General features: G+C 36.8%; 1 protein-coding gene across 8 annotated transcripts in view; it reads right to left on the reverse strand.

Moving 5' to 3' along the window:
* The window catches only part of DLG2 (discs large MAGUK scaffold protein 2), an 857,148-nt gene that overhangs the window by 507,181 nt on the left and 329,489 nt on the right, over window positions 1-20,478 (reverse strand). For all 8 annotated transcript variants that reach the window (XM_087868197.1, XM_087868200.1, XM_045815593.2 and 5 more), the window contains exon 5: window positions 14,230-14,399. In XM_087868197.1, coding sequence (XP_087724323.1) covers window positions 14,230-14,399 — 170 coding nt within the window. The remainder of the gene's footprint in view (window positions 1-14,229; window positions 14,400-20,478) is intronic.

The following is a 20,478-nucleotide window of genomic DNA, read 5'->3' on the forward strand; positions in this document are numbered from 1 at the left end:
TACCTAGGTCCTTATTCAATTCTTTTACTGTTTTAAATAATTTTTGGATGACTTCCTTTGGTTTATCATCATAAATAAGGATATTTTTTCACATTTTCAATTCATAAGCAAATAGCAAATTTATGTCTGGAACAATGTAAATGATTGCTGTGATAAAGGGCATATTTTAGAAAGTTTGGATGGCTGACGATATATTTTCTGAATCCTTGCCTTGTCTGAACACCCTGGGCCACCACCTCTTTTTCTCAAAACTCTGCAGTGCCTATTTGATGTAGCTTTAGAATATTCCTTTCTCCTTTTACTTTTTTTTAAGTTTATGCTCACTATGACTATTCTCAAGTTTTGCTCTTTGTCACTAACTTCAGTGACATCTAATTTTTTTCTTACTGTTTATGATATATTCATGAGTTCTATAAAGATGCTATTAGGCCCTTTATTGGATTCCTCAGGTCTGCAGTTTTTCTTTGCTGCTCAGTCTGTAGTTTTATCATTTTGTCTTTCAGCACTTACTTTATTGAATTTATTTTCTTAAGTTCTTCTATAGCATGATTCATGAGTAATTTTTCTGTTCCTTGAATTATAGTTTGAGCTATTTTTCTTATTTTTCTTCCTTTTATTTGCAGATTATAAAGACTAAGATCACCTAGGGGTAATAGCATGAGTTTTGGAGCCACACAATTCTATCCTGTCTCTGTCATTATTTGTGTAATTTCAGGCGAGTTATTGAATATCATATCTGCATATGTAATAAAAGTAGCACATTGGAATTCTTACAGGGATGAAAAGAGATATATAGATATAGATATATACACAACACTTAGAACATACAATAAGTGCTATCTGTATATAAGTGCCTAACATACAGTAAGTGCTTACTAAATTAGATTATAATGATGATGCTTCTTTTCTGTTTTGATTGTGGTATGTTTACAGAGTTATTAAAATGTTTCCATCCTGCTCATGATTGGGCAGTTCAATCAGAAGCTCTTTGTTCTGATATAGTATATGTGACTAGTTTACTCTTTTCATTTACACCTATAAATATTTTGTTTTTTTTACCAAAAAAGTTACAGTGGGGGGCGGTCTAGATAATTTGTGTTCTAATTACTCCAGCACATGAGGCAACAACTGGGAAAGGAATTGGGGAAGAGCTCAGTAGAGGCTGGAGTGAAGCCTCTTAGAACACCCAAATTCTGCTATCTTTGAGATTCTTGTCCTATGCCAAGTTACATCTACTTGGGTTATCTCGCTAATTCAGTGTGTGGTTACAGAACCTTAACTTCCATGGGAGAATGTCAGCATTACTGCTCACTTCGCCCACTTTAGATTCTCCCAACAGCAAGTTTCAAGTTTCGACTACTCTTTGAAAAAAGGTAAGGCTATCAGCTCAATGTAATCTTCTCCAGATTTACCTGTATATGTGAGAAGTCTCAGGATTTTGTCAGTCACCAACCAACTTTCAGGTAGGGAATGGGAATGGGGTAGCATCTGAACTTTTCTAAGCCTACCAGTAACTGTTTCTGTCCTTTGCCACAGTTTTTTAAGAGTATCATATTAAGTTGTGCTTCATTCCTTCTTTCATCGCTGTTAGAAAAAAAATTTCGATGTTGTCGTTAGCAATTTCCCTTATGTGTTGCTCATTTTGTGAGTTATTGGAGGAGAGAATTTCTGTGAGCAGATAAGATTACTCTGTTCTCATAACCTGGAAACTGTTTCTTTCGTAGTACATGCATTCTGCTTCATGGAAAACTTTGCCTATAGACATTATTATTATTATTATTATTATTATTTTGAAGTCTAATTAACATAAGTGTTACAGTAGTTTCAGGTGTACAGTATAATGACTCAAAATAATAGGCATTCTTTTTACCTTTATCTGTTATTTTTATGCTCAGTCTTTTCTTATATCTCTGGGATTCACTTTCATATCTATGTGAACTGGGCAACATGTGTCACTGACCAATTCCATCCTGTTTCTAATTATTCTGTCTATCACCTATCTTCCTTTAGGTCACTTTAATGGACACAAATGAGTAAAGGATGGCTAATATGAGGAATGGTTAAATTACTATCAAGAATGATATCACTAGGTCTGGATAATAGGTTCAGTCCAACAGTCTTATATTTACCACAGATAAATATAAATTTATAAATGTACATCAAAAATCAATTATTCTAAGAGAGAATATAACATATATAATAGCCAGTAGTTCATATGAAATGTTTATATATGTAAATATGTAATTTGGATGGAACCAACAAAAAGGGTCTTAAAAACAAAGCTAATACAGTTTTACATTACATTAAATGAACAAAGTATGGAGCTCATATACAAAAATCTATTCACTGTAGTCTGTACTTACAAACATTACCAAGGGATCTCTATATACAATTCTGCATATTGTTATTTAGGTGGGGTATTGCCAAACTTGAGAAAATTCATAGGATGGAAACAGTAAAATAGAGGGTATAAAAATCATGATGTATCAGGAATGGTTAATAAATGAGGTTTCCTTAGTCTAAAGGAGAGAGGCCTAAATGGAGACTTGACAGTGTCCTACAAATGAATGAAGGGCTGTCCTATGAAGAGTTGTCCATCATAGCTAAAGAGGGCAAGAATGAGAGTAATAGACAATTTTAGAGGAATTCCAGCTTTCAGCTCAATTTTGGGAGGGGGGATCCAGTGAATGGGGCAATCTCCCAAGTGAACAGCTGTCACCAGTATTGGAAAGCTGTTTCTTTCCAGAGCACTGAAGTAGAAATCAAAGTCCTTGTAAAAACCTGTGTCTATATTTATCTGGTGATACTAGAATTATTATGTATATGCACATTCCACACACTATAGTGGGACCACTATCTCCCTTGAGGACACACCATATCTTTATCTCCAACTTGTAGTCACGTAAGTAAAAGGTGTTTGTTACAGTTTTGCCAAATATATAAATGAGTGTGTGCATTTTGAGAGATTAGACTATTTGACACTTAAGAATTCTTGCATATCAACATTATTATGATTTTAAACAACTGGTAGGTACCATATTCAGTTTATTCAAATGAGTGGATCTATGAAGGCTAAATTTTCCCATATGACTCAGCTGCTCATGAATATTCAGCAAATATTTTTGGGTTACTGGGAAGCAACTACTGAAGTCTTTCTTCCTAAGAGTAATGGCCTATACCGAACCAACTCTATATGCTTTCTTCGTTCATGACTATTAGGAACTGACTTGCCTAGATAAATATGCCTTGTTTGTTTCCTTTCTTATTTTACTTTTTCCTTCTTCTTGACTGCTCTCTTTCTAGCCTTGACTGATAATTCTCAGCTTTTCCTAAAATCATCTTTATTGTGCAAACTTCCAACTTTCAGTGGATTCTTGGTAGGATCTCATAACTGTTTAACCCATAACATATTTCATGTTTACAAATCCTTAAGTTGGCATTTTTAATGGAGTTTAAAAGCAGAGATTTTATCTCTCTTATTAACTTTTCTATAAGGGATAAAGTGTCCAAGGTACCTAGCTGCAATTGAATTACACTTAGAGACAAAGTCCATGTAGTACAAGGCTTTTGACTGACAGCTAATGGCACCTGGAGTCATGGTTCATGAATAAAAAATACCACAATCTTTAATTTTATTGGATCTCAATGTTCCATAGGAGGAGGAGAATTAAATGTGTGCTGGTTGATGAGTTAGGGAACCAAAATGGATTTAGTTAGGGGACTGCAATGAATTTAGCATGAAGCTAGTCCTAGCCAAAAGAGGATTTTGTTATTTTAGTCTGGATGAATGCCTGTATTTTAAGAAGGTATTTCGGAGAAAAGCCAACACTTCTTTATTTATTGACATTCTTTTGGCTCAGCATTTTGAACGCCCGGCTTAATAAATGTTTTTGAAATAAAATATTTATTGAGTGAATGGATGATTATTTTCTGCATATATTTGCTTCTTAAAAAAGTAAACAGTGAAGAGGAACACTTTAAACTTTTTGGGCACTAACATGTACCCGGGGTCTCATTAAATTCTCACAATAACCAAGGCAGCCACTTAATATTCCCATTTAACAGTTAGGTAAAGGAAGGGTTTAAACTAAGGTGTTGTCCAAATCCTAATAAAATTGCTTCACTACCGGTCATAAAATAGAAAGATTTGTAGTCACAGTATTTACCATGGCAACCTATTTCCTTTTAAAACTTAAAAAAGTGTTATATAGGTATTTACCTCAACAAATATTTACAGCTAGGTAAACAGTGTTTGCTGTGTGAATTATAAAACTTTGGTTTTATAAATGTCAAAAAATCAAAATTACACCTACCTACTACAATGTGTTTTTGAAATCTGAAGTTTTCGTGGCAAAATAATTTTGACTTTAAAGATTTGTCAGGGAGCCATTAATCTATAAATTCTGTTAAAAATTATGAGCTAGATCTAAACAGCAAAGAAGTAAACTAAGGAAAGAAACAATGGCTGCATGTTAGCCTCAAAGGGCAAGTGAGAGGAATGGCATCATTTCTTAATTTCCAAAAGGATTTAGCAAATGTAAACAATTGTCTTACTCTCCCATACTGTAGAATGTACACAACAGAGGGATTACAGTGGCCATATCTGTATTTTTTTTCATGAATAAATAATTTGCTACAAGATTTCAGGGGAGAGCTTTTTACAGATATCATTCTGAAGACTGACTAAATACTAGCTCAGAGAAAGAGCCTCACAGTCCACAAGGATATGTCTTTTATCCAAAAATAATCAGGGACTAACCACATACATATTCAAGAAATTCTATAGAAAGTTCCTCAGAACAAGGTGAACTCATCAAATGTGTTGTCCTTTGTCCAATTTAAAAAAAGGATTTCTTCTTTTGGGGGACAGAGAGTGGTGACTGAGGCACAATATATTTCCAAGAAGACTGGTTCTCTTGCTTAATACAAATAGGCATTTTCTCTTTGACTCTGAACATTATACTTCAATAAGAGGTTTCACTGCACATGCAGTCAAGCAAATTCCCCTGTGTACTCAGGGGAACAATTTTGGTAATTCAAAAGGACTGAAAAATTTTAGCACTAAAAGGAAAATGTGTTTTGAGACCTCATGCCAAACAGCTGAATTTGCCATTTGTGCTTATTAAGAATCAAACCATTATTCAGAATGGTCCTTTACCACAGATAGGCCTACCTGCCACTTGGAACTCAGAGCCCAGGACATGGGCCTAAATAGAGAGTAAACTGTGCCTTGCACTCAGAGACACACTTGCATATGTATTAAAAAGGAATACACATTATAATTTACCCCATGGTAAGAAAGGGGGGAATGTATGGTGTCCCCTGATGCAGTGCAGGGTTGGATGCCAGTAATCAAAGCAGTTGCATAACCTTTGTGCTCAGTGTTGACCCAGGGGTCTGGTGAACTGCTTGGGTATAAACAGCTGAATTATGGACATCTGAGAACTTTGTTCTCCTAAACACTTCCGAGTTATGGTGATCAGGTGATAGTAGTCCAGTTTATTAGAAAATGCCATCAGCAAAGCTATCCATGGACAGAGGGAATAAAAAGAATGGTTTCAGTGCTGGCAATCTCTGTAGTATGTGTAAGGAGGATGCATTTAATTTTCAACTAAAATCTTAGTTCATTCAAATGTTCACAGAGTACTTATTGTTTGCTCAATACCTGCAGTGCTAGGCCTATATGCCAAAATTCAAGTTGTAGAATAATTTACCAAGTAACCATCTCTGAAAACTGTCAGATGAGTGCCTCATATCAACACCGAGGAAGTTCACTTCAGGATCGTCAGTGTCAGAGAGAGAAGAGACAAGAGTAGGTGGCGGAACAAGGATAGATTAGGAAAAAATATGAGTATGCAGATAGAGACAAGTCATAAGCTTCATTCAAGTTAGATATCTGAGAAGTTCTCTGTCCGTAATACTGGATGTATGCCATATTAACGTTTAACCAAGATGGACAATAAATCTATCAAGAAGGCTATTAAGAAAAAATAAAATAAGAATCCTCAATAATTTGGAAACTGATTTTTGATTTATCAGTCTTTTAAGCAAAGTGTTAGGTGCTTCAAATACTGTTTCATCCCAATCTCTTGAACAGACAGTTACGGTCAAGTTTGAAAAAAAGAGGACCAATGCAAGGGTTTTACTCCTTGTACTAAAATCATTGATCTTACATCCTGGCCATTCTTTTTTCTGCTTGCCATACTGCAGTGATGGTCGTGATCTGTCTTGGACTCTCCTCCATCTCTCCACTCCAAGTCCTCCCAATTACTGCTCAGAGTTTGGTCACAGACTGAATCTAGGGCTTGTATCTTCCTTTTCAGCATTCACCAGATGCTTCCACTTTGCACAGGTCGGGGCAGAGATCATATACTCAGTTCCTTAAGTGTGAGAATTAGCAGCTTGCTCATTTTCTTAACCTAGGTTGCTGATATCGCTTTCCTACACCCTATGAGTTGTTTGGATCGCATTGTAACAAAAGTATGAACAGAGAGAAAGCAATAAAGCACGTCTGAAGTCCTTGGGAGTGAAAGATTGCTTCTAATTCGATCAGTCTCTTGACAGTTTTGTGAGGAGAGAAAACTGAACCGGCTTGGCTTTTGGGGGATGGATATGATTCTGACAGGCACTGGCCATAGTGGTAAGGAAAGGCATTCCAAAGGTGGGAATGCAGTGAGTGAAGTCCTAAGGGCAGGAGAGTATGACCCGTGTTTAAGAAATTGTACAGAGTCCAGGAGCTCTATTTTTAACTTTTTAAGGGACCTCCATACTGTTTTCCAAAGTGGCTGTACCAACTTGCATTCCCACCAACAGTGTAAGAGGGATCCCCTTTCTCCACATCCTCTCCAACATTTGTTGTTTCTTGCCTTGTCAATTTTTGCCATTCTAACTGGCTACCCTATGATCCAGCAATTGCACTACTGGGTATTTACCCCAAAGATACAGACGTAGTGAAGAGAAGGGCCATATGCACCCCAATGTTCATAGCAGCATTGTCCACAATAGCTAAATTGTGGAAGGAGCCGAGATGCCCTTCAACAGACAAATGGATTAAGAAGATGTGGTCCATATATACAATGGAATATTACTCAGCCATCAGAAAGAACGATTACCCAACATTTGCAGCAACACGGACAGGACTGGAGGAGATTATGCTGAGTGAAATAAGTCAAGCTGAGAAACACAATTATCATATAGTTTCACTCATTTATGTAATGTAAGAAATAGCAGGGAGATTGGTAGGAGAAGGAAGGGAAGAATGAAGGGGGGTAATCAGAAGTGGGAATGAACCACGAAAGACTATGGACTCTGGGAAACAAACTGAGGGCTTCAGAGGGGAGGGGGTGGGGGATTGGGATAGGCCAGTGATGGGTATTAAGGAGGGCACATATTTCATGGAGCACTGGGTGTTATATGCAAATAATGAATCATGGAACACTACATCAAAAACTAAGGATGTATTGTATAGTGACTAACATAACATAATAAAAAATTATTATTAAAAAAAAGGAATTGTATAGAGTCCAGCTTCCCTGGATGTGAAGCTGCATGAATGAGAAGACAGAAAAGAAGGCTGAAATGGAATTTTGTCCCTGGAGGAGAGGGAGATCATAGGGGGCATGAAATGCTATGGCAAGAAATTTAGATTTTTACCTAGTGGTAATGAAGAACCACTAGAGACATCTGAGCAGGGGAAAACAATGAATAGAGCTGTGATTTTTGCAAAATGTATCTAAGAGGAGCATATAAGCAGGGATATCCATATCCATAATGAAGATATGGATAACACAATAATGGCAGTGAAGATTTTAAAGAGATTACTTGTGTTGGAGGTAACTTCCAAAGAACATGATGCCTGATTTAATAAAAGCAGTAGGGAAGAGAGAAGAATCAAAATAAAAGGATTCTGAGCTTTTTAATCTGGGGACTAGGATAACCTTTAACTGAACTGGAGAGGTCAGAGCAGGAGATTACGCTGGGGAAGGGGCTGTGGTGGAAGTTGGTACTAAGGGGCCATCATGAGGTCAGTTTTCAACATGCTTGGAGCTATTTCTGCACATGGAGTCTACTGAAATATTTGCCCATACTAGGAAAACTAAGGAAAAATATATACATATAAACATAGATGCACATTTTCATAAAACAGATTCATATGCCACATGGTAACTCAGACACTGTTAGAAATAAATTTGTATAGAGCCAGAGAGAACTCAGCTGCATATACAATATATGTGCATGGATATATGCTAAAGGCAATATATTTTGTGTGTGTGTGTGTGTTTATGCACATGCACGCAGAAACCTGGGTTAACATGCAAAAATATATCTAGTGGCTCCATCTGGAATTGCTGAATATTAAGAAATTTTAATTAACTTTTAATTTATTTTAATAAATAGTTCACAAATAATAGTCAACAAATAATACTAAAAAACAAGATTGTATAAAATACTAGAAGAGGCTCTTTTAAAGCACTGGGGATGTGATGAGAACTGGGTGTTATATGCAACTAATGAATCACTGAACACTACACCAAAAACTAAGGATGTACTATATGTTGGCTAACTGAATTTAAATTAGAAAAACAAAGAAATAAAGCACTGGGATGAGTACATGCTTTGCTGCTTTTTTAAATCAAATTTTAGCCAATTATGATAATAAAAAGATAAAAATAGTATAAACATGTATTTAAAATTTACAATTATTATCCTGAGAATAAGCTTACAAATTAGATACTCAGGTTATATCGATTTTGCAGATGAGGAAGGTTGAGGCACAGAGAGGTTAAGGCACTTGTTTCGGGAACCACAGCTACTTAAAGACAACAGGGAACCTCACCACCACACATGTGGCTTTTCCAATGACTGAAGTATACACATTATAAATAGCCATTAGTATAATGACTCTTACAGTCAGAATATTTTATACTTATTTTTACTTCTTATACAAAATGAGAACTATAATCTTCACGGCATTTTCAGTTTGCACTATTACAGACCTATGGAAGTGCAACATATGCGTGTGTTTGTGTGTGTGTGAAAAAATTAAAACATGCTTAAAAATATGTTTTTTAAATAATAAAGAATTGCGGAACTGTTTTGAGAGATGGGCTTTATCACTCAGTTTTAATAAAGTGGCTAAAATAAAGCCACAAGCAAGTCTACTTTTGGATATTAACAAAGTTATGGCCTTAACATTTTTCAATTTTAGAACTTGACCTTAACCTAGTTGTATAATCCTTAAGCAATAAGAACATCTTAAATGAAGACATCTCATTTCTTATATAGGTTTAGGCTTCCTTGGCTCAGGCCACAGGAACAAATCTGCACATGTTTAATTATACAGCTTCTTAGAAATTATGGCTTAGAGTGTTCTTGGGAAAGTCACTAGAAAGATGTGTATTGTAAACCAATTTCCTGGGAAACCACATGCCTACTTCAGATTATCTTCCTTGCATATTTTTGGTTGCTTGGAAAATTTAAATGAATTTGCCTAATCGCTACTTCCTATACATGATTACCCATTTTTTTCCTAAACTGTCCACAAACAGACACCCCAGCTGCTTGCAGTGACCAAATCTGTAACTGTGAGGTTAGGAAAATTTTTACATATTGTTAAGAAAAGACATTCTATGGGGTGCCTGTGTGGCTCAGTCCTTTAGCGTCTACCTTCTGCTCAGGTCATGATCCCAGGGTCCTGGGATCCAGCCCCGCATCAGGCTCCCTGCTCAGCGGGAAGCCTGCTTCTCCCTCTCCCACTCCCCCTGCTTGTGTTCCTTCTCTCACTGTCTCACTCTCTGTCAAATAAATAAATAAAATCCTAAAAAATAAAAAGACATTCTAAATTATTAGTGGATATTACCCAAAATCTTCATTACTGAAATACATGGCCATTAATCAACCGCCAGTAATTCCAGTTGAATATCGGGAAGACCAGCACTGCTATAGAGACAGAATCACATACATCGAAGCTCATTTCAGAATTAGTACTTTATACAATTATGGAATAAACATAAGGGTATAGAATTAAAAAAACTATACATTTAACTCTATCACGAATTATTTTTCAAGGATCCCTTTTTTTTTTTTTAAAGATTTTATTTATTTATTCGACAGAGATAGAGACAGCCAGCGAGAGAGGGAACACAAGCAGGGGGAGTGGGAGAGGAAGAAGCAGGCTCATAGCGGAGGAGCCTGATGTGGGGCTTGATCCCACAACGCCGGGATCACGCCCTGAGCCGAAGGCAGATGCTTAACTGCTGTGCCACCTAGGCGCCCCAATTTTTCAAGGATCCCTTAACACTCCATATAACCAGAAAAAAACCCACAAATAAACAAAACCAAAAATAATCCCAAAACAAAAATAGTCTGGGCATTAAGAATATCTACAAAAATAGATTCTTATTTTTATTGTAACTGTTCAAAATAGCTAATAGAGCCATATTCACAACCTTTATATTAAAGATTACTGATGAAAAGTGAGAAAATCAATATTCAGATATTTCCCCAATTCTAGATATATGACGAAATATAGGGTAAATTCAGAATATTACCTTGACAGGGATTTCAGACAGATATTTTCCAGTTCTGCCTCCTAGATCTCCTTTTCAAATGCATCACAGTCTTTTCAACATGTTCAAAAGCAAATTCCTAATCTCCCCACTTGGGTTCCTCTCCAGTCTTCCCTGTCTCATAGATGGCACCCTAATCCATTCAATTGCTCCCTTAGAAAACTGGGCCTCATCCTTAGACATACTCCATATCTAGACGAATTAAGTGGCATTAATTATTTCTCCGACACACAGCTTGACTCCATCCATTTTTCTTGACCTTCTGCACATAACCCTTAAAAGATCTCTGCTCCCACTCATGCCCCTTCAATGCATTTTCTTCACAGTGGCCAAATGATCTTCTGAAAATGACTAATTTGATTATGTCACTCCTATGCTAAAAATTTTGCAATGACTTTTTGTTACACTTGAAATAAAATAACAGATCTTCAAATATGGTCAACAAGGCTTTGCATGATCTGGTGCCACTTACTTTGACAATATCATTTCATGTCTTTCATTATCCTATCATTAAACACCAGTCACAACTGACTTCTTTCAATTCCCAGAAGATATGAAGATCTTTTCTACTTCAGGGCCTTCATACACACATGCTTTTACTTCTGTCTGGATGCTCTCTTCCACTCTTTTATTATCTGGCTAACTTCTATTTTTCTTTTCCTTTCAAGGTTTAGCTTAAGTGGCACTTCCTTACAGAAGTCTTCTTTGACCCTCTAGTTGCTTGGCCAATTTAAAATCTTTTATGTTCATTCTAGCATGTTTCCCGTTTATATTACAGGTATTTTCTACATCAGGCTATCATCTCCTTGAGCAAGAACTATTTCTACTTTTTTCATGAATCTCCACTGTCAGCCTCTGTGCCAGGAACATAGTAAATACTTAATATTCCTTGAATCATTGAAGGACTAAATTGATGAAGACATCCGGTTAGTTCTGTATTATACAAACATAATTGAGGTGAGTTAGCCCAGTTGGCTAGAGAGTTGATGGACTATAGAGAATGCCCACATCTCAACAAAGTGTAGATGATAAGGACCTGTGGACATTTTAAATGGACCTGTTACAATTTTAAATGTTCTGGAGCATTCTGCTCTCCTGGTCAAGATGAATCATGACACATGATCCATCACAGAGCTGATTTCATTTTGTCTTGCATTAAAGTTAGCTGACTTTAAGTCTTTCTCTCCCATGAGAACTTTCTGATTTTTCCATCAGAATCACATCTGATTCATCCTTATCCTCCCTGGTGCATGAGAGTCTCCACGGTATGAGTTAAACATTGGTAGAAATTTATTTTAATATATCGTCATTCAAAACAAAGAATTAAAAGGTGCCAAGTGAGTTAACATTTCAAAGTATCATTATATTTAGTGCAGAATCTAATTTAATTATTCAGTTTACTGATTCAGCACTTCCTGTGTTTAAGGCACTGGGAAAGGCATTAGGAATTGAAACAATGACTAACACCTTTTCTTTTCTTGGGTGTCAATAAACTTTATATAGAAAAACAAATCCCTATCAGTGACCTCTGGATGGTGTCAGTGCAAAAATGTATGCCTGACTAAACATAATCCCAACAGGACCAACAGGCCCACATCCCACTATAGGGATGTGGCAGGAGCCTGCTTTCTGGAATGTGAGGTTAGTTCTAATACCTTCCTGGTTCTTCACACCTCAGTAGACCAAACCTATCATTCGTATGTCATGCACTTTTGGGTTATTGCCAGGGTATTCTTGGTGGATTGTGCTCACCTGTCCCCACTTCTCCCTTTTTATGTCCTAGGGCAATTCCTGTCCTATTCCCAGCTTAAAGGAGACAACAGTTCAGACTGAAAGAAACCAGCCAGAGGGGGCCCTGGTATCAAAGATGCCCCAAATCTGTTCCTGCTAAAATTAAGGAGTTTTGGCTATGGATTCCCTAGAACCTTGAAGTGCTCTGCTGAGCAGTTGGAGGTCATCGAATGACTCAGCTAGCAGGAGGCCTGCTAATAGATGCTGATGTTTTGCTGAGTGCCTCAAACTGGTATTCGCTTTAGGGCTGTGCTGAATAATTGCTGTTAATTGAATTGTAGAAATATCTACTTGTTATTTGTAAATAGTATATATTTTTAATAGACATAGTGTGATGCTCAAATTGTTTATCTTTAAAGCACCTTGCAAATATGATTTTAGTAAATGTGCAGAGGTTAGAAAGTGTTTTCTTTCATACTAGCAGACACTGTGGTATGCAAATACTTTACTTTTTTTTTCCAGATTTAATTATGTGATTTTAATGCATTTGTATTTAGCCCACAAGGCATCTTTGTATATTTTCATTACATTACCAAGCAATTATAGCTAAGGTTGAAACCATCTGTAGTAAAAAATACTACAAATAACATGTATGTATAGGTAATATTTGTTTGGCAGTCAGTTTGGGCCATCCACTCTTCTAAATACTTTATGTGAATTGGCTCATCTAATCCTCACATTTCTAGGGGCAAATGCTATTATTAGCTGCATTTTGTAGATGAGAAAATTAAGGCTCAGAGAGGTTAAGCAATTTGCTCAAGGTCAAACAGCTAGTGAGCTGCAAGAGGTAGCACTTTGGCTCTGGAGGTTACACGTTTAACCAGCAAGATTTAGTTAAATGTTTAATTCTCATAAACCCTGTGGGACAGATGCTACCATTATGATCTCCATTTAATAATGAGGGGATTGGTCCAACCAATATCACTCTGCTGGTAAGCAGCTGAACCAGGCTTTTAAACTCACTCCTGTCTGACTCTTGGGTCTGAGATCTTAAATATCAGCCACTACTGCCTTCCAGAGAAGGCAGTCTGCTTACTTCCTTGGTCCCATATAGCATTAGAGATTATGTAGATTTTAAGGGAAAGAGAAAAGATTTACTCAAATAATACAGTAACTATCCAGTCATAATCTTCTAAAAATATTTAAAATACTGTTAAGCCAATTATTGGATTTTTCTAAAATACTTGAAATACTGTTAAGCTAATATTAAATGTCATCATTCTGAAGAGCAGAGCCCAAACGACTATTCTTAAAAACTAGTGTAATAATTCATGTCACTGTTCGTGTGATTTCCCAGAGTAACTGCGATTACCTCAAGAGATTTGTGAGCATTTAAAAAAAATAAATTTTAACTATTTTGACTATTGCAAGTATAAAAGTGTTCTGTAGTACTTGCTGGGTGTAATACCTGAGAATATTACAAATTAAATCGCAACGGTATTATAACATATAATAACTGTTATTTCAGGACAGACTAGTTTAATTACTATCATTCATATTATTACTATTTTACTAAATGAGGAGTCACCATTTATATCTTAAAAAAGAGAAGGAATGTATATGCCAAGTCATGATGATACAGTAAAATTAAAAATTTATAGAAAAATGCAACTGGTTTATATTTATAAGAACATTGCTTATAAGGACATTCCTATATAAATCTGTCCTTTCTTTCTCTGAGTTCATATTTAGAGTATCGATTTCCTTGACCTTCTGTAAAAACCACTATTGCATGATTGCAAATGTCTAGGTGAGCACTGAATGTCAGAACATAAAAGAAGAGAGTATGTTGTCAGTGGATTACGGCACACATTTTAGCCAAATGGCTTGTCACAGGTGTCTCATTGCGAGTCATTTATGTTTTTATTACCTTTAGGCCCTTTGAACAGTTTGATCTCCACAACAGTTTCCAGAATGGGTCGTCTTCTGCGCACATACAGCCGAACGATAGACCCCGCCTCTTTGAGAGCTTCCACGGCTTTACTGTGGGAAACCTCTGACACATCGACCTCGTTCACCCGCAAGATACAATCATTGACCCTGGAAGACAGGGAAAGAAGTAAAAGTGAGGGGTGGCTGGGAGGATTTCTTAAACCATATTAAAGTGGGGAAGCAAAGAGTACAAGCAATTTTAAAATGTTTCTATTTGGAAGAAACAGTTCAAATGAAGGAAACCTTGAACTCCCCAGCCTTCCAGCCTTCCCAAATGGACTGCACTACTGGTCAGGCCCTTCTGGCACCCGGGTCCACTGCGAAGGGGAGCACGTGGTGCAGTTAGAAAGACATGTTTTAAGGTCTCTGTCAGTTATGTCATTGTTTTGTTTGGTTTTAACTGGTTCGACTGAGGGTTAGGATTTCAGTGGTTGTCAGAATTTACTATGGACTATAGAGACATAGCAATTGTAATCTTGTAGATTAATTTTCCTTAAATTTTTAATTTGCTACTCATGAAGGTAATAAATAGTCATTTTAGAAAATCTGAAAAATGTAACCATGTAGAAAGAAGAAAAAATATACATGACCCAATCATCTAAAATATATGTGTTAGCTCTCTGGTAAACAATCTTCCCATGTTTCTTTTTCTTCCCCCCTCAAATTCATATCACAGAATTATAGATATTAAAGTTCAGATTTTCACAAAATTCAAAGAAAATCTCAGATAATCTTTGCCTTAGGTATTTACTTTGAAAACCAAGAATTATGGTGACTAAACTCTCCTTGTTGGCATTTTCTCTTGGGAAAGAATGATCTGACTTTTCTATAAAACTGTCCAGGTAATATATATTTATGTAGCCATGGATTTCAAATCTCTTCTATATTCATGACAATTAGTAAAAACTTTAATAATGGTTAAAAGTATGAGGCTTGAGACTAGAAAGATTTCCTTCCTTTACTCTGAATATCCACTCTAGTATGGCCCATCTCAGTTCCGGGTGTTGCTCAGAGTAAAAAATAAGGGGCTACCCTTGCTTGACTTCCTCATCCCATCACCACACATTCAGCTCTACCTGCAAAATGTATCTGCAATCCATCCATGTTTCTCAATCTGCACTGCTACCACCCTGGTTGAAGTCAACATCATCTCTCACCTGGCTTATTTCTACAGCTTTCCACCCCATACAAAAAGTATGGGAATAATTTTTATATCATTTTTTCCCATAACTTCTCTATACCTGTTTGGGGAGCTGAGTTAAAGAGACTGGTCTCAATGAGAACTCTGACTAGCTTCAAAATTCTGAGGTGAAACATTTCACTTATTAAGATTCAATGATGTCATATCATCATAACAGATGATATGGCTTTAATAGATTTACACACACATTTCCTCTCTGACTGACCAAAAAAAAAAAAAAAGGAAAATTACCAATTAAAATAGATTCGAGAATGTCGGCAACACGGGTGCCAGCCGCCCTGCAGCAGCTGGTCCTTTGAGAGTGGGTAATTTAGTCATCTCACGATAATGCAAACACATAGTGTTTACCATCACCCTATGCTCAGAATATTAATCATATCTTAAAACACTGCTTTCCATAGAAGGGAGTGGCTGACATTTAAAAAAGAATTCTGGATGTTGTATCTATTCAAACTGTACTAAATTTTTCCTTTTGTATACAGTGGAATCCTTAATTGTCAATTGCAGGGGTGAGGACATCACAGCCTAAATCAGATGTTTTTTCCTGAACATGCAGAGGAAGTAGGCGACTTTAGTTCAGTAAAAAGAGCACTGGACGAGCCTTCAGGATACTTGGACTGGAGTCCCAGCGGCGTGACCATGGTCAAGTCGGTTCATCTCTTTGAACCTCAGGCTCCCATGAAAAGAGTAAGTGTGCCCAGAGTTAATGAGAGGAGTAAGCAGACAGGCAATGCATCTGGGTGTGTGTGAACTGTGGTGTATAGTACATACAAAAGCTGCAGCTATTGATCAAAGATGAGTCAGAGATGCTATGCTCAAGGACATATTGAAAGGTGAACAGGATGGAAATGGAAATTTTAAGAGGGCTTGCATGTGCCGTATCATTCTAGCCATTTCATTTATTCACTGGTACTTAAACCCCACCATTTCTGAAACACTGATTCTCATTCTACAGATGATGAAATTTACTGACAAGATCACAGTGGTGTTGAGGGCAGGGACATGATTCCAACCTCATTTTGCCTTTTTCTGAAGCCTATGCTGATACAGAGTTCCTCAGAATGGGTCGTTTTAAATTAAAAAAGCAAAATTAATTAATTAATTAATTAATTAAAAAAGCAATATGGATGTGAGAGGCAAAATTTATATATTCAAATTCTCAAAATATAGAGGAAAGAATATCAAGCCAAAGTGGGACACTCAACTTCCCTTCCTCCCACTCACTTGAAACAGCATCTGGCTGAAGGGTCATAGTTATTTAAAATTAATTTGCTTTCACTACTAGTAGATAACCTTTGTGAGTAAAGTCACCACTTGCATTCATTTTGAAACATATAAATACATCACTGGCTTCAGACTCAAGTAACACTTTGTCCCAATAAAAAAAGTATAGTCTTTATCACATTCCTGATATGTATTAGAAATCTATTTACATAAATAGTTTCTCCCCTACCCATGCAACTAAGTTGATGGTTTCATTTTTTCAGTGCTTGCTGTTTCACATATAAGTCTACAATATTCATTTTGTGAAATGGAACTATCCAAAAGATTAAAAGGCTAATTTTAATCTCTTTCTTGTTTCATTTTCTTTAGAATTCTGGTATATTTCCTTGCAGAAAATGTCTTAGAAATAAAAAGGACATTTTATCATTAACGTGTCGACTGAATCACATCTAAATTTTGCATTAAACGAGTGAGTACTCTGGAACATGATATAGTATCACTGAAAAGTCAAATAATACCTGACAAATTATTTGTTCCACTTTGAAGATACAATTTAAAATAACATGCAATATCTACTCTTTCATAGGTATTAAAATATTTTCTGTTGGAAAATAAGTATTGTGATTTTATATATTTTTTAAGGCTGTCAATTCACTAAAAATGATCACCAAATACTGGTGTTAAAATGTAAACATTCCTGTTCATTATGCATTTAAAACAATTAAAAGGAAAGATAACAAAGTCTCAGCTCTGGTTCTTTGTGGATGTAGAGATTACGGGTTATTTAAAAAGCATATTTTTGCTTTTGTGTTTCACACCAGGATCTATAATGGACATATGTCAGAGCTGAGAATCTAAGAACACAAGCCTGGGAGCCCTGACACACCCTCATCCACCTGGGATCTTGTCCCCAGCTCTAGGACTTAGCAGCTACGTGGCTTGGGGCAAGTCACATGATCCCAGAATCTCAGTTTCTTCATCTGGAAACAGGGATGATAAGATTGCTGCATGGATCAGATGAGATAATGCTTGTGAAGTACTTAGTACAGCGCTAGATAACGGTAAAGTATTATAGTCATGATAAAAGGGGTAAGCGATTTGCCTAAGAAAGGTAAGAAGTGATTACCGAAAGAAGATAAAAATGGGGAGAGAAAGGAAGAGAGCTACCAACAAGATACTTAAAGGGTTTCTGACATTTTGTATGAGAAAGGGAGGAAGAAATAAGATGAATGGGGTTTGGGGGAAGAAAAATATAAAAAGAGGCGTTTCAGTTAAGTTTTATGAAGTGTTGTAATTCCCCTTTAACCTGTCTGCTGCCTGCAAGAAAACAGTCAGTTGTTCTGATCCAACTTGTATCTTTATGGCAACCTTGTTGAAAGCTTCTAAAGTTCAGCACGTGGCAGATTTCTCACCAACTTATGCGTCTCTGTTTTTGCCCCACTCCACACATCTCACGGTACCCAGTCATTTGCAGACCCTCTCAAGGCCTGATTCAGAATGTAATTCAGGTCACAGGGTCTGAAACGTAACTCTGCAGCAGCTATTGGCTTTTAAGGGGTATTACTGAGTTAGCTTGTCCTTTATTGTCTCCTTCAGTATTAACCCTCTTTGGTCAAATAGATAAATTAATTACAGACCAAAGGGCCACATCATGGAAGAACCTGATTAATGTTTAATGTGTTGAAGGAAATGCAATAACACACTATCAAATAGAGAACACTAGCTGGGGAACTATATTGGATGTACTTAAAGAGAACAACTGATCACTTAAAATCAGAATCTGTTTAAAAGGAACAACTCCATAGATTTTATGTAAACTATAATGAAACCAGAAAAGCTCTGAAGGTTAAGGCAGCAAAAAGGTCTTATTTTTCTTTTATTCCTAAAGTCGCTGAAGGTAGGTTAAGAACAACAACGAAAAACCCTCAAAACTTTACTTACAAAAAGACAGGAGCTTTATGCCAGCAAAAAGAAAAAAAAATACAACACGCACACACACATAGGCTGACTTGAATAACTTCAAATCATTATGACCTCTTCCAAATTTACTTAGTTATGTCTGTCTGCTCTCCTCCTGCCCCCTCCCATGAAGCTCATGGAAGTGCCCCCCTGGGAATTTTAAAACTCCTCCAACTAAGATTTCTCCTTTTCGAAAATTCTCACCTTAAAAATTCACCTATTACACTGACCTCATTAGGTGCTATTAGTCCACTGAGAACCAAAGAACCAAAATCCATTTAACAGTTTTCCAGAAAAGGAAAAGATTAATGGGTGTCTTTCCCAGGGCTTAGTTGACCAATTCATCCTGGAATTTGAGAAGACACTGCCAGTGTCTTAATTCATTCCTCTTCTTGATTAAATTAGCTCAGGTGGATCTCCATTACTTCCCAACAAAAATTTCTAACAAATAGACAGATTTTGCCACCCATGCTTAACATACATTATCTCCTTTAGCTATTTCCTGTTTTCTTTTTAATACTTAACTCAAGTTCACCTTGTCTTCTGGGAAGTCACCCATGGCTCAACTGGCTTGTCCAGCGTCCCACGACAAGGCAGCCAATGGGTAATATTAATGGGTTAGCAGATTTAGCAAATAAATGTATAAGATATCAAGTTAAATTTGGCTTTCAAATAAAACACTAATAATAAGGACACCTGGGTGGCTTAGTTGGTTAAGCATCTGCCTTCCGCTCAGGTCGTAATCCCAGGGTCCTGGGACCAAGTCCTGCATAGATCTCCTTGCTCAGCAGGGAGCCTGCTCCTCCCTCTGCCTGCTGCTCCCCCTGCTTGTGTTCTGTCTTTCTGGTAAATAAATAAACAAAATCTTTAAAAAAACACTAATAATAATTATTCAGAAAAACACTTTTCTTAGTATAAGTATGTTCTATAACATGTCTGAAACATACTAAATATTGCTTATGTTTGTCTTATATTCAAATTTAACTGGGTGCCCTGTATTTATAAAAATACAGTATTTATAAAAGCACTGAACTATGCTTATATATTTGCTTATATATTTTGCAACAGAAACTGAAACACAAAGAGGTTTATAATGACAGTAAGTAATGTCTTAGATAGTCTCAAAGCTCATGCACTCTACTACCCATATTTCTCTGGTTAAAAATAATTTTGGGGGGCACCTGGGTGGCACAGCGGTTAAGCGTCTGCCTTCGGCTCAGGGCGTGATCCCGGTGTTCTGGGATCGAGCCCCACATCAGGCTCCTCCGCTATGAGCCTGCTTCTTCCTCTCCTACTCCCCCTGCTTGTGTTCCCTCTCTCACTGGCTGTCTCTATCCTGTCGAATAGATAAATAAAATCTTTTAAAAAAATAATTTTGGGGCTTATTTAATGCCCAATCCCAAGTACTGAGTAACCACCAGTGGGGTCAAGGGTCATATTGGCAAACAGTAAAGCTAAGCCAAATAACAAAATCTCGATCAATGATTCTTAAACTTTAGCCTGCGTTAGTTACTTGTAGAGCTTGTTAAACCATAGATTGCTGGGCTTCACTCCAAGTCTGTGACTCCGTAGGTCTGGAGTAGGAGAGAGGATTTATGTTTCTAACAAATTTCTAGGTGATCCTGGCCTTGCTGGTCTGGGACCATACTCTGAAAACCACTGTGCTAGGTAGGTAGTGAAGGGTTACTCACTTGGCTTATTTCTGATTCATTCTAAAGTGAACAGGAATATCCAAGCTTATGTAGACCAAATCGACTGTGATAAAAGTCCTGAGCTTACTCTAGAGCCAATCCCCTCAATGTT

The sequence above is a fragment of the Ursus americanus genome, chromosome 16 (assembly GCF_024610735.1).
Source record: "Ursus americanus isolate L20-20 chromosome 16, mUrsAme1.1.p, whole genome shotgun sequence".
NCBI classification, from domain to species: Eukaryota; Metazoa; Chordata; class Mammalia; order Carnivora; family Ursidae; genus Ursus; species Ursus americanus.